At 34.3% G+C, this 13,915-nt stretch overlaps 1 protein-coding gene across 4 annotated transcripts in view; it reads left to right on the top strand.

Moving 5' to 3' along the window:
* LOC106055370 (unconventional myosin heavy chain 6-like) overlaps window positions 1–9,585 on the top strand; it is a 67,070-nt gene extending 57,485 nt beyond the window's left edge. For all 4 annotated transcript variants that reach the window (XM_056025164.1, XM_056025166.1, XM_056025165.1 and 1 more), the window contains 8 exons: window positions 190–271; window positions 362–462; window positions 846–965; window positions 1,157–1,224; window positions 1,463–1,631; window positions 2,074–2,157; window positions 2,796–2,915; window positions 3,473–9,585. In XM_056025164.1, coding sequence (XP_055881139.1) covers window positions 190–271; window positions 362–462; window positions 846–965; window positions 1,157–1,224; window positions 1,463–1,631; window positions 2,074–2,157; window positions 2,796–2,915; window positions 3,473–3,631 — 903 coding nt within the window. In that variant the 3' untranslated portion in view covers window positions 3,632–9,585. The remainder of the gene's footprint in view (window positions 1–189; window positions 272–361; window positions 463–845; window positions 966–1,156; window positions 1,225–1,462; window positions 1,632–2,073; window positions 2,158–2,795; window positions 2,916–3,472) is intronic.
* The last annotated feature ends 4,330 nt before the right edge of the window (window positions 9,586–13,915 follow it).

Here is a 13,915-nt window from a genome sequence, read left to right as displayed (position 1 = left end):
CTCAACACATATAATATAAACATCTCTAAGAATTCCTACCAAACTTTCCAATTACAAAGCAATGCTTTCTATGGCTAAACTTAATAAATGCAAATCAACAGTTTGTTAGGTTTCACTATTTTGTATCATTAATTGCACAAATTATTTTACAAATGTAAATAACAAATTGTATTTTCTACTTATCATTAGGTAATCAAAACTGTCAAAACTAAAATAGGAATGAGATCAGACGCTGAATGTTTTGCCATCTATGAGATGATGGGCACGTCAGGTACATTGTTGTTATTCCAGACTTTGATCAAACATTTTGGCTAAAAACATCTTTTGTTTCTCAATAACATGTAATGTTTTCTCCTTTCAGAGCGTGCCATGACAAGTGATGAAAGATTATCAGACACTGTCAGCAAGTGGGAGAGACTGTCTCGCAGTGGTGCTATTCGTGATCTGAAGCTGGTTTTTAAGGTAGGATTAAGTAGGCATCAGTGTTTTAACAAGTAGTTGAATTTAACTTTGACTTATTGCCACCATAGCTGGTTACTTTATTAGCTGCTTTATAAGAGTCAAACTGTTTCACAGTTCTCTTGTTAACAAAGTCTATACATGTATGATTATGTTCAGGGTACTTTTAATTTACTATTTGCTTTTGAAACTCAAAACTTTTGTTTCTTTTTTAAAAAGACATTTATAAACCTTGTGCGCAACATATCTATTTATAATTTACCAGGTATTCACTTGATTTCAATATTTATCATGATAATTACTGTACATGACATTTGTCTTCTTTCCTTCCTAGTGACTCTACTGTCATTGCCCAGTTATTCAAATATCATTCTGACTTTCCTCAGAAACATTTGTTTATTGATCCCTACATCAACACCAGTGATCCAGTAGAATGTGATCTTCTGTTCAATCAACTGATTGAAGATGTGTTTGAACAAAGAATACCAATAAGTCACAAAGAAGCTGTAAGTGTATTATAGTTAGGTCTATTTCAGAGAAACTTTAGAACTATCCTTGAACATGGATTTCTCAGAAAAAGTAAAGAAAGGGGTTGGGAGAGCGTATGTCTATGTCTACAAATAGTTACTAAAAAAAAGATCTTAGCACTTAACATTTGTGAACTTCTAATCAACAAGTGCCCCAACTGTTTCTCTAGGTTCACCTGTGTGCACTTAAAGTTCAATCTGAAATAGAAGATATGAAGTCAGGAGATATTGATTACACGTAAGTTGTTTGAATAAGAGATGAACAGAAGTTCATGGTTTTCTAAATTAAATTTGTTGTTTTTTTGTATACAATTTGCATTGAAATTATTTTTTTAACTTGGGAACAATAAGGTTAATCATCACAACTCTACCTTCATTAAAACCAAGGTTTACATCAAAATAATTGAATTTAATGGCAAGCACTTATATTCACTTTTATTAAATTAATACGATTGTAAATGTTTTACTTGTTAAAGGTCTGTGATGCGTATCCTGCCTAGAGATATGCGCTGTACAGTTCGGCCAGAGGAAGTGGCCACAACGCACAAAACTGTTCTAGATATTAGTCCACATCAGGCAATTCTTTCCTTTATTAACTTGCTGAAAAACTGGTCTTTATTTGGAGCAACTGTTTTTGAAGTTTCTGTAAGTAACTTGGACTTGGATGGTCTGTTTAACACACGTAGAAAAACTTTAGTTTTATTTAGAGATGAAACTTTATTTCAGCATTCAGGTCTGAGAACAAACTTTCAAGTGTGGGAAGCGTGGTCGATAGGCTAAGTGTGCTTGAACTTGGCTTGGCTACCTAGAAGGGGGCTCGAGGTTCAACACCCAACTCGGGCAGAGTTGTGTTTACTGAGCGCCTAAAAGCAGCACGGAAAACCTACTCCTAGATCCCCCCTCCCTCCCACTGGTCCACAAATGAGATTGGACCAAAAGCGCTCTGAGAATGCTTTAAGCATGAAAGTTGCGCTATATAAAAAGCTATAATTAAGTGTATTTTTTTTTTACTCACTACTTGCTGCTTTAATAATTGTATGTGAAAAATCAATATATTGAAAGTATTGTGCAAATTTTTTGTTTACAGCAAACCTATACATCAACACTGCCTAAAGTATTACTCTTAGGTGTGCATCAGAGAGGAATATACCTTCTAGAAGTCTCCTCTTTTGTAAGTCTCATTTCTTTTATCAAAGCTTATATCAACTCCCTCTATCTGTCTGGTCAAAAGTGTGTACATGTTATTTCTCCCACACCCATTCTCGGATCAAGTTATAACTTCACACAATTATTTAATGGCATAAACAAGACCTGAATCAATAAAAAAAAAAGTAACCATTTAGTCAATTAGTTACTGGTAATTGATTATTTTGTTTGATACCAACAAGGGAAACCTCTAGTATTCACAGATAAAGCTATATTTTTTGTGTTTATTCCCCTTAAAAAAATATGTTTTGAACGCTATTTCTCCCTTAGGCATTCTACAAACAAGCTGATATTTTAAACAATTATTTATTGTAGCTAACAAAACATGAGTCAATAAAAAAAATATACCCCATTAGTCAATTAATTATTGGTAATTAATAATTTTATTTTTAAATCAAATAACTTGTACATTATTGATAGATATAGTTTTATGGGCAGAGTTCTTCCCCTTTGGATAAGCATTTTTTTTTATAAGGATGTATTATATTTTGCGCATTAATTGTTATAATGAATCAATACAATTTTTTCCCTATGTTTTCTTCCCATCTTGTAACAGGCAAACACTTGCTAATTTCACCTCATTTTTATTTTGTTTCATTTCAGAGCATCCTTTCCTCCTTCACGTACTCAGAAATTGTTCATGCAAGTCCAGCCATTAAAAGTATTATGATAGTTATAGGGAACATGGCTAAAGGAATCAAGTTTATGTTCAACACTAATCAAGTGAGTCAACATTATAGACATCATGTCACAACATTAACTACTAGTTCTGGCTTTGACAAAGTCCTGTCCATTTCCTAAGCAGTGAAAGTTAACTTACTAATAAAATTATCTTTTAAAAATATTTTTTTTTATTAATGTAATACAAAAAAGAAATATATATTTTTATAAATATATATATATAGAGAGAGAGAGAAAAATGTCCAGTTTAAAAAATATATATAATTTTAATAAAAATAGCTTCAAAAATACAAAATTTCCAAGACAATAGTCACTTTCAATTTAGAAATGTTTAGAAAATAGGTATACACATTTGGTTTTTACTGAAATAGTCTTTTAGTTTCAATTTTTTTTTGTTTGGAACAAGACATATGAAGAGCACTTTAATATGATTTTTTTTAAATGCCAGTAACTTCATATCACAGTGTGCAGCATTAGTAGTCTACCCATAACCATAGCATTTTATCACAAAAGTAATTATTGGGTTACAGTGCTAGAGTTGACTTGATCTTACCAATGTAGAGATATGAGTTGAAATACTGTACAACTTTCTTCTCCAGGCACATCAGATTTCTCAGTTGATTAAAGACTACATGGATGAGTTGCAGGCTCGCTACATGTTCACACCTCCAGAAAATGCCAGCAGAATCTCCAGAGTGTATGGATTGGATGACCTTGAGAGGCAGAATGCTTTCATCCAAGCAATAGAAATAGACTGATGAAAGATGATGTAGAAATAGAGCAACACTCTACTATTGGTCAATGGCTTCAAAACTTGACCTACTCTACATGATGTTAATGTGACCTAACTAACTGGATTGGATTGTCTTCATTCAATGGAAAGTCAATACATATTTTTTTTTACTATGCTACAAAAAGAAAGCATAATCATTTTTTTTGGTCACTATTTATTTGTTTTGTTTTTGTCCAGTGGATGAATTTAAGTCTCAAAGCCACATCAATTTTAGACTTTTTTTTTACTGAGTAAATCATTTAATCCTCTGGTTATTTTCTAAAATTTCAGGGATGACAAAGTCAAAACAATCATTTGTCAATGAATATAATGTACAAAGTATGAAGTGGAATTTGTCCATTTTGATAAATGTATGGGATGATGTCTTGATGTTATTTTATGCTGTAATTATACATAATGCTTCAAACTGCATTTGGACTTTTGATAAATATTATATAGTATGTTTTACACATAAACCTGTATATTTTTTAATCATTATTGAACAAGTTGACAAGGGAACAAAACATGACCTATATATTTATATATATTGCATGTCAAGTATTTATTCATTAGATATTGCTGTTGTTAATTTGATTGAACACTGTTCTGTAGTGTGACTGCAGATGAAGTGTTCTTACTTTTGTATGTTTGATGTTGAGGCACATTTTCCTCTGTCTCCCTTCCCATGATGTTAAATCACCCTCCGTGGCTGTGAGCATGTTTGATGTTGTACAGTGATTTCACTAAGGAATGCAGCATAATAACCACCCCATTGTTGTGGCTGAGTTCTTCCAACATTCACAGGCCCACAGAATGCAACATAATAACCACCCCATTGTTGTGGCTGAGTTCTTCCAACATTCACAGGCCCACAGAATGCAACATAATAACCACCCCATTGTTGTGGCTGAGTTCTTCTAACATTCACAGGCCCACAGAATGCAACATAATAACAACAGTTGTTCATGCTTTTTGTTTTCTTACATTCACTGGCCCCCATAGATCTTTTTTTTTTTCATGTGTTTTTTTTTTTATTAAAGTTGTACACTTTGATGTTATAATTATTTAAAAAAAAAAAAATTACCATGACAACCAAATAATTTTGTTTGTTGATAGACATTATTTGAAAGACAACAGTAAGTCTTCTAGCTTGAGTTATGTTTGATTGAACTTGATATTATTTTATACCAGAGCAATGAAAGCATTATCTCAAGATTTACTTCAAAATGTAGAGAAACATTGTGTAGCTTACCAGTTTTTCTGAGATTCAAGTTTGTGAGACATTTTATCTCTCTGTCTGTTTATCTAGGACATGTTGTTTCTAAGCGACATTAAGTACACATTTAATCTACAGTAATAAATGTTCTACTGACATACAAGATTCCTCTATAGGTCAATCACTGTGATATGTTTGAATGTTTGTACACCCAGTATCACAGGATTCTGAAATATGTACATTAAATGTTACAGTTCAGGACTCATGTCCTACAGGACAGATGAAGTTGAGTGATCAAAGGACAAGTGTCCTTCATGTTCACTAGACTGATGTCATGTATCTTTAAGTGCAGAGTTCACTGTCCCTTTGAAGAGTGTCTACATGTGTTTGATTTGATGTTGACATGTACTTACTGTCTTCTCTGAATGTTCAGTGTTAGAATACATCTTTGATCACCAAGTCACTTCCCACGTTCCATGTATGTGTGAATAGTTTCTCTTTGAGTTTGTGACATTGTTGAAGAAATTCTAGTCTTGTGACTGTCCATATTGCTGCCCTCCATGCAGTGTAATGTAGTTAGACTTCTGTTTCCCTTAGTTTATGTGCACATTTTTACGCACATTGTAAGTCAACAAATGTCTTTCTTTTCGACTTGTTTTTGGTGGTTGTAGATCTGATGTGTAATTGAACCCAAGGAAGATTCTACCTGAAAATTGGGCTGCCAACATTTTATGTAGCAGATCATGTTTCAGGCTTTCTAGGGTTCATTTAGTTGTCATTTTATGGATGGAAGAAAAACAAAGCCACACCATTTCTTTAAAATATAGTCTCAAGTGTTTATGTTGACAATGTTAAGTGCAAACTTTGAATGTAGTTCTGTGTATATACATTGTAACTGTGCAAACAGTATTGTAGTAAATAACTGTATAAGGCTTTTTGTAAGAAGCATTTACACTCATTTAGCATTATTTTCTTATTGACAATATACTGACTCATATATCCAGCAGCTTTCACTTTTTCAGAAAGCTGCTGTTTTATTTTGTTTCTGTACTTTGATGATGTTTTGTTTGTTTTGCATTTTTTTACCTGTTTTTTTGTTACAAATACTTCTTTCCTTTATCTAAAAAACATTTCAAAACCATTATTAATGGATCAATAAGGGGAAGTAACTTCTATGACATTGTAGCGTCTGTTTCCTGAATTGTTTATGCCAAAACATTTAGTACTGAGCTGTACAGTTTATACTGAAGTGTTGACCTTTTTTTTTTAAATTTGATATGAATCATTAATGAATGGATCACAGAATTCTCAACTAAATGTATTTCTTAACCCATGCCTGTATCTTATTATAAAAAAAAACCCACAACAGTCCAGGATTTTGTATTTTCTTTATTCTTGATTTTGTAATTTAAAGTTACTTTAAAAGTATTTTGTTTGTGCAGTAATGTTTAAATTTTTCTGAGCCTGTAAACTTTGATTCATTTTGTCAATTATTTTTTTTTATTAAAGTTAAGGATTTGTTTAAATCAAACTATAATGAAAGTTTGTTATTGACAAGCTGAATTTAGAAATCTTTTTAACATCAAGGAAATCTTCTAGATGTTATTAAGTAGTTAATATTCAGTTTTGATTCTCTGTATTGTTTTATTTCTTAAATGACAACAGGCATCAGTCAAGAATTATTTGTTTTACAATCTATTTCTCCTGATCTGAACACATAATGCTCTGAGTTTATGTCTCATTATATTTTTTGTGCCGTTTCTAAAACTTTATCATTAATTTGACTGTCACATTTTGTAAGGACATGATAAAGACATATCTAGTGAAATGATTGTAAAGAATTTTGTTTCAATAACATACAATCTAGAACAACATTTCTTAACCTGCATAGTTAGAGGATTGAATATTTCCTGTAAGGTCTGGGAACAAAATATATGACTATAGAGTGTTCCAAAAGAAGACAGTTGAAATTGACCCCATTGTTTATAAGTGGTCAGAAGATTTTAATAGGTTGGGCACCTCTGGTCCATGCAGCTATTACCACAGTGTAATAATGAAATGATTAGCTCAACATTGCTGCTGAGATGGCATTATTGGACCTACTGGTAGTGTGGGAAGATTGTTTTGACTGCACAAACTTTGCTATGTACATATCTCATAGCTCCACTTTTTATTTATTATGGCACTGACCTGTACCGAAGTGATATACTTGAGGGCGCCTAGATGTTTGCATATTGACATGTAGATTTTTTTTTATTTGTTGTATAATTCTAGGGTCATTCATCTATTCATGTCAGTAATGATGATGGAATTATCCTTAGAAAGCAGTCAAACCAAAGGTTGCTGCATTGGTAGTCATTGACATGAACTTAGCACAAATAAGATTCTGAATCCTAAGTTTCTTTGTTGTCTTACTGGACTGTGCCAAATCCATTGTATGTCATTGTTGCAATCATACCATTTGTGTTCCCCCCCATGATTGTGTATCTCTAGTTATTACTGTAACTCCATGAGTCTCAGATGACATTTGAATGTAAACCAAGCTCAATCCAAAGAGTGTCACAAAACTGTTGGTGCTTTCATCTTCATGTCTATATTTCATCAGTCACCTGCCACTAATGTACTGCAGTGGATTGGTCATAGTACAAATGATGGACCTTGTGTTCTTACTCAACTTGCTAAGGCAGCCTGCTAGTTTCTTCATACATATTCAGTTAGACTCCATTCTGTGTTGAATGATATGTTCGTTGTTTTCAGTGCAAGAAACACACTTGTACTAGTGCAGCTTTCATCTGAGTCTAGTATTACTCTTAGAGAGGAAATAAAACAGAAACTGTTAGTCTATTAGACATGTGTTTAAATGTAGAACATGCTTTCCATCTACAACACTAATGTAACCAGCTTCTTTCATTTATTTCTAAAAGTAGCTATCTAGCCTCCTACTACATGTTCAACTATGCATGGACTTGATCATGTATTATACAAGTATCTCTGAGGCAAGATCTGCAAGTCAAATACAAATATTTTTTTTTAACAAAACAATGCGCAAGTAGAAATAGTTTAAGTTCAGCTGGCAAGTCTTTTGTTTTTATATTCAGAAAAAAAGATTCAAACATTAATCCTTGGGTTTTAATCCTATAGTAATAATAGCCATAGACGGATTTTGGGAGTCAGTTACACAGACCGGATCTCAAACAAGGAAATCCTATGCCGAACTGGGAGTCGAACACTTAGTGAGGTTGTGACTGAGCGTCGCATGAGGTTTGCGGGACATGTTCTACGTCAAAATGAATTACGCACACCAAGAGTTGCGATAACCTGGAAGCCAAAACGAGGAAAGCGCAAACAGGGACGTCCTCGTATTACCTGGCGACACACCTTCATGGAGGACCTCAGAACAGTGGACACCAGATGGGAGGAGGCTCCAGACATTGCCAGTGACAGATCATTATGGAGACAGCTTGCCGCCCAATGCGCCGAACGGCGCGGGAGGACCTAAGTCTAAGTAATAGCCATTGAGTTTCTCGTAGGTTTTCTGTTGATGTTTTCATTCATGCTTTCTCTCATTATACAATTCATTTCATGACACTTGCTAAATGGCTGTTTCAAAATGTGAAAGATTCAAATTTGACATGTTTCCACATTCCAAATGTTTTGTTACTTTTTGTTCTGTTTATATAACCTAGGTTACACCTATCTATGTGACGTGTTTATAAATTGTCTTTTTTTTTAAATTACATTGCAAGCACATTTCATTTCAGTTGTTAAATTATTGACATGTCACATTTGATTTTGACTGACTTCAGTTATGACTCTCTCGTGACCTTATTGGAACCATGAGTTGAAACATTTTCAATTATGTACTACACACATTTGGATTGTGTTTTTTTTAATCCAAAGATGAAGAACAACTTCCATTTACTCAGTGTATTTTTTAAAAAACTTGCTGTTTCTGAGTGCCTTTGTTTTCAAGTCTTTGATTGCATAGGTAAAGTTGCTTGATCAAAACAAATTTAAACAAAATAACAATTTTATTGTTTACATCCTATTTTATTGACAGCCATTCTACACTCAACTATACCAAATAAAAGGAAGAAAGAGAATTGTCCTATTGTTTTGAACCAAACACAGAACAAATGTTAATATTATTTGGAAGGTTTCAATAATGAGAACAAATTTTTAGTTTTTTTTTTATAGTTTAAATTTAAAGCACTCTGTTAAAGCCCAGCTTCTTCATTTGACAAGAGATGTCCACACATATTTAACAAAAAAAAAAAAAAAAAAAATTAAATTGAGACTAGTGTTTGTTTTATATAATTTATATTGTAGGCTTATAGTTTAAAGTAATAAACTAGTAGTTAAGTGATACTGGCTATGTAATTAAAAATTTGAATTTTTAAAAATTATTTTCTTTAAATGAAACACTTTTCTTTGGTCACAGTCCAACACATTAATGCTGGTTGCTGTGGACCAAATTAGTTTGTTTTTTTTATGTTCACACACATCATGATTAAGTGGACTTTTCTAGCCTGTGACCAAAGCTAAGGAACAGATAGTTGTATAACTTATCTTTGATGTCACAATGTGCTATGTCACCCAGTGCTTATCTATGCATTAAATGGCTTGCATGTTTGTCTCTATCATTTCCCAATGGTTCAGTTGTTATGCTAACAATGTACGTATGCTTCAAAACTTGTGCAATCATTAAACTTATTATTATTACAGTTTCTCTCTTTAATCTTGATTTTTTTGTTTCTTAAAAGTATCCACTCCAGAGTATGTCTCCTTTAACAAGGTTGCAAAGACCGGCCCATGAAGTGGTCCACCCAGGCAGGTTTCAATATTATCAGAATGAAATTCTATCAAAGACAAATGACAGAAAATAATGGAGGAAAAAAAGGTTAAAGATCTAGTGTGGTGCCCCAGCAGACCAAAGGATAGGTGAATGTGAAGTTAGATGTGAACCTGGCCTAACTGATGTCTTATAATGAATATTTCTCAAGAATAAAATATTTCCGTTAAAAAAAAATATTTTTCTTTGGTTAGGTGTTTGCAAACTGTGCGGCATTGCAGTTCACGCGATAATATGAAAAACTATTTATTAATTGTTGTTTTAAATTATGTCTGACTTATATGCATACTAAATAGATTTTTTTTGGTGTGTAAATATAGTATTGAGCATAACAGAACTTACATAACTTAACAAACAAATATAAAAAAATAATTTTGACTAAAATTCTACAACCGTTAGCATAAATGTGTTTAAAATATGGCATATTGTTAACACCCCCTAATAAAGAGCCTCGAAAGTTTGTTACTATTAAGAGTGAATACTTGTAAAAGTGGTGTATTTTTATGAAAAAAAACTTTGCATAAGTGATTTTAAAAATTAGATTTTTTTGCTTTCAGAAAAGAAAAAAAGTAGCCGTTGCATCAGAACTTTGAATGGTCTAAAATATTGTGATGTCGGATTTTCACTATCTTTTCTAGTTTACGAGATCTAAACGGGACAGACAGGCCACACAAAACTAATAGCTACTTTTCCCCTTTCGGGGGCCGCTAAAAAAGTGTCATGATGAAGGGGAGGTCACTGCCAAGTTTTCCTCTTCTTCCTTTTACCTAAGTCCTCCTTGGCTCTTTTGCTCTGGTTCTGCTAGCAAACATTTATCTTGGTTACAGCTGGGTTTAATTTCCTTTGGCAAGCTCTGTATAGAGCAGGGGTTCTCAGTCTGTGGATCGCCAGGGGCCGCCTAAGACCATCGAAAATATGGATTGTTGTTGTGACGTGTTGTCTGTTCTTCTATTGCTGTGGGGGGGGGGGGGGGTCGCGGCAGAGTGGGGGATTGTAAAAAGGGGTCGCCGAGCATAAAAGGTTGAGAAGCGCTGGTATAGAGGGTGTACGAGTAGTGAACAAGGCCCCTGCAGCATTCCCTGGGTGAGCTTTTTATTTTTATTTTTTTAATCTCACTCGGGGTGGGAATGGAACAAATAGCCAACAGCCCAGTCCAAAAAAATCCGCCACGCCGTTCCACAAAGGAGGCTGTCATAAGAGAGCACTGGAGTGGCGGTAACAGTATAAGAATATGAGACAAGCTCCCCATGGTAAGCGCTGCTCTCGGCCACTTGTAGCGGGTGGACCCAGGACCGGGGGGCAGTTCGCTGTGTACGTGGTACCGTCTGCTTTCTAGCCCAGTCATTGTGGCCGCTACTACTAGGAGCCCTCAGACAGGACAGGGGTTATAATAAATGAAAAACTATCATGGAATCCCCATATTGATGAAACTATCACAATATTAAACAAAGCATTAGGGTTTATTAAAAGAATATTTCTATAAATCAAATAAGAACATAAAACGAAAATTTTCTTTAACTTTGATTAAGCCAATAATAGAATATGCACTGTTTGGGACCTCTCAACTCAAGAAAACATTAAGAAACTGGAACAGACACAAAATAGAGCAGTGAGATTCATAACAAACGAATATTCACATTTGACTAGAGTAACACCTTCAGTAAAATCACTAAATTTAGAAAGCTTTCAGGATAGTCATAGAAGACTTAAAAGTAAAGTAGCAATCTATCTATATATATAATTCTCTTCTTCCCTCAACAGTTTAAACGAGAAGTAAAGGAAAGATCACGAAAAAAACAAGAGGGGGAGGGGGGGGGGAACTGGTTTTCACAGCACGCTACGGATGGCTGCGCGCCGGACTGTCAAACCCTGCCCGCTCCCATCCCCCTTCGTCTTGCGGGAGGTTTGGACTAGGAAGTAGACTATCGTCAACTCTGAAGGAACATCCGAAACATGTAAAACATTTTACAAACAAACAATTTACAAACATTAAATAGCAGGGCCGGACATAAGCATTGTGGGGCCCTATTCGAAACGGATTTCGAGGGGGCAAGTTTGGCTAGGGAAGCGGATAATAAGTGAAATTTAAGAGTTTATGCTTTTTATTCATTATTTACTACGTACAGAATTACTTAACGAGCCTTGCGTGTAGCAAAGTCATACAGTATATCATAATAATTCTGTTTCCTCAATAGCAAGAATTACCAAATGTTTCAATCTATCTTTGAGAATTGTTGACCTCAAGTAATTCTTCATTAATTTGAGGCGCGAGAAGCTTCTTTCACCTGATTACACAATTACGGCTAATGCATAATGCCGATTTTATTAATAGCGCGTAGGATTTGCGTTTTCCATATTGAGTGACAACTCAAAATGACAATTTTTTTTCTATATATTTCCGTATATTTTAAGGACTTTTCGTATATTTTGCAATTTCGGGAGATTTCCAGGAGCTCCTGGTAAATCGACAGGAGTGCGAGGGAAATATGTTCTAAGTTATAAAATGGTTAAATTTAATAATTTATACACCTTGAATTAGCGCGGATTCCACGAAAGTGCGGATCCTTCGGTCCTAAGACCGGCCCTGCAAAATAGCGGCGTATGCTACGCCGCCGGTCGACTATTTATACATAAAACACTAATCATAATCTTCCAATACAAAAACAAAATTGAATCAAATACTCAGAAAGACACAAAGATAAAAGTACACTCCTCGTTCCATATGCTATGACAAATTTGTACAAATGCTCCTTCTTCCCTAGTGCTATTAGAACATGGAATGGGTTGCCTGAGCTAGCCAGGAAAACCAGTGACTTGGCAGAATTTAGGTTATTGGTTAATATGCATGACTAAATGCATGACGCGTAGGACGTATAATTGACGTAATCACCTTGTTTGCAGTAACGTCTGTATTATATAAGATAAGATTTCCAGGCCTGTTCGTTGGATAAAACCCTTTCTAACTATCAAAGGGATAAGGGCGCCATCAGCGCCGATTCTCTATTGGACCTTATTGAAGGAATAGAGGGTGTCTTTTTTGGAATTCTTCGATCTGGCACGTGGCTAACTTGATGGAGACGATGTTTGTAAGTAGTTATCTATTTGTTGATTTCAAAATAATCAGACTTTTTTTCCTTTACAAAATTAAAGATGTTTAGTGGAGCCAAACCGGCACGCGTGTCATTGGCCGAAAAAAAGGAGGGGGGGGGATCTGCTGTGTTATTTATATACTTAGCAGAACTTGAGAGGCCGGACTACACCTCATCACGGGTTGGATATGACTTTGGGCATCACTGTCTATGCTAATATGGTGTGATTACTACACGGGTACTGATTGCCCTGGTTCTGACCAAAGAGTTTTCTAAGAATCGTTTGATGAGGGAGTTCAACGTAGACATGAACATTATCAAAGCCCGTTACCAAAATAGCTCAGTACTTGTGAACAAACAACTTTTAGGACATCTATAGAGGTGCGGCAATGATGCATTCTCTCTCCAGCTCTTTTTAACTTATTTCTGGAGCATATTATGATGGAAACTCTAGAACAGTGGTTCCCAAACTTTTTTTTCTCGTAGACCCCTTGCCATGTTTTCTTGTTATATTGATTTTTTTTAATTCATCAATTTCAAATTACACATTTTGTTTAAAATAATTTCTTACCAGTGACAAAGTAATTTAAAAATAAATTTTAAGTTGAATCTATTTTTTTTAAATAAATGTATGAAAATTTAAATTTAAACCCATTATACAACATTTAATAAGAAGGCCTATAGCATACAATCACTAAACACATTGGAAACTTGTTGATTTTAAAGGTTTGCAAGCTCACCATCCGTTCCTTCTGAGATAATTTTTCATATAGTGATTTGTTGTTTTATGAAGTAGTTCTTCAAAACATTAAATATTAATGTGCCTTAAGTATCATAGTAAAAGTTTTCACAAAGAGCAGTTTTTCGTGGATTTCTTGAGCCATAATAATTTGAACAAAAAAATACATCATTACCAGACAAGGTTGACTCAGCCCGCTGTGTAGAGAAATATGTTGTTTGCAGAAATATGTCGTTTAGTTAATTTAGTGAACTCTTCTACAAAATCAATGGCCCTAACAACCAATGGGTCAGAGTTTGCATGGATGGTTCTCAGAAAGCCACCACAAACGAAGAAGCTGGAATACTCATTGAATGGCCCAATGGAGAAAACAA

Source organism: Biomphalaria glabrata, chromosome 3 (genome assembly GCF_947242115.1).
Source record: "Biomphalaria glabrata chromosome 3, xgBioGlab47.1, whole genome shotgun sequence".
Classification (NCBI taxonomy): Eukaryota; Metazoa; Mollusca; class Gastropoda; family Planorbidae; genus Biomphalaria; species Biomphalaria glabrata.
Note: the sequence above shows the minus strand (reverse complement) of the source record. Positions and strands in the feature narration are given on the sequence as shown.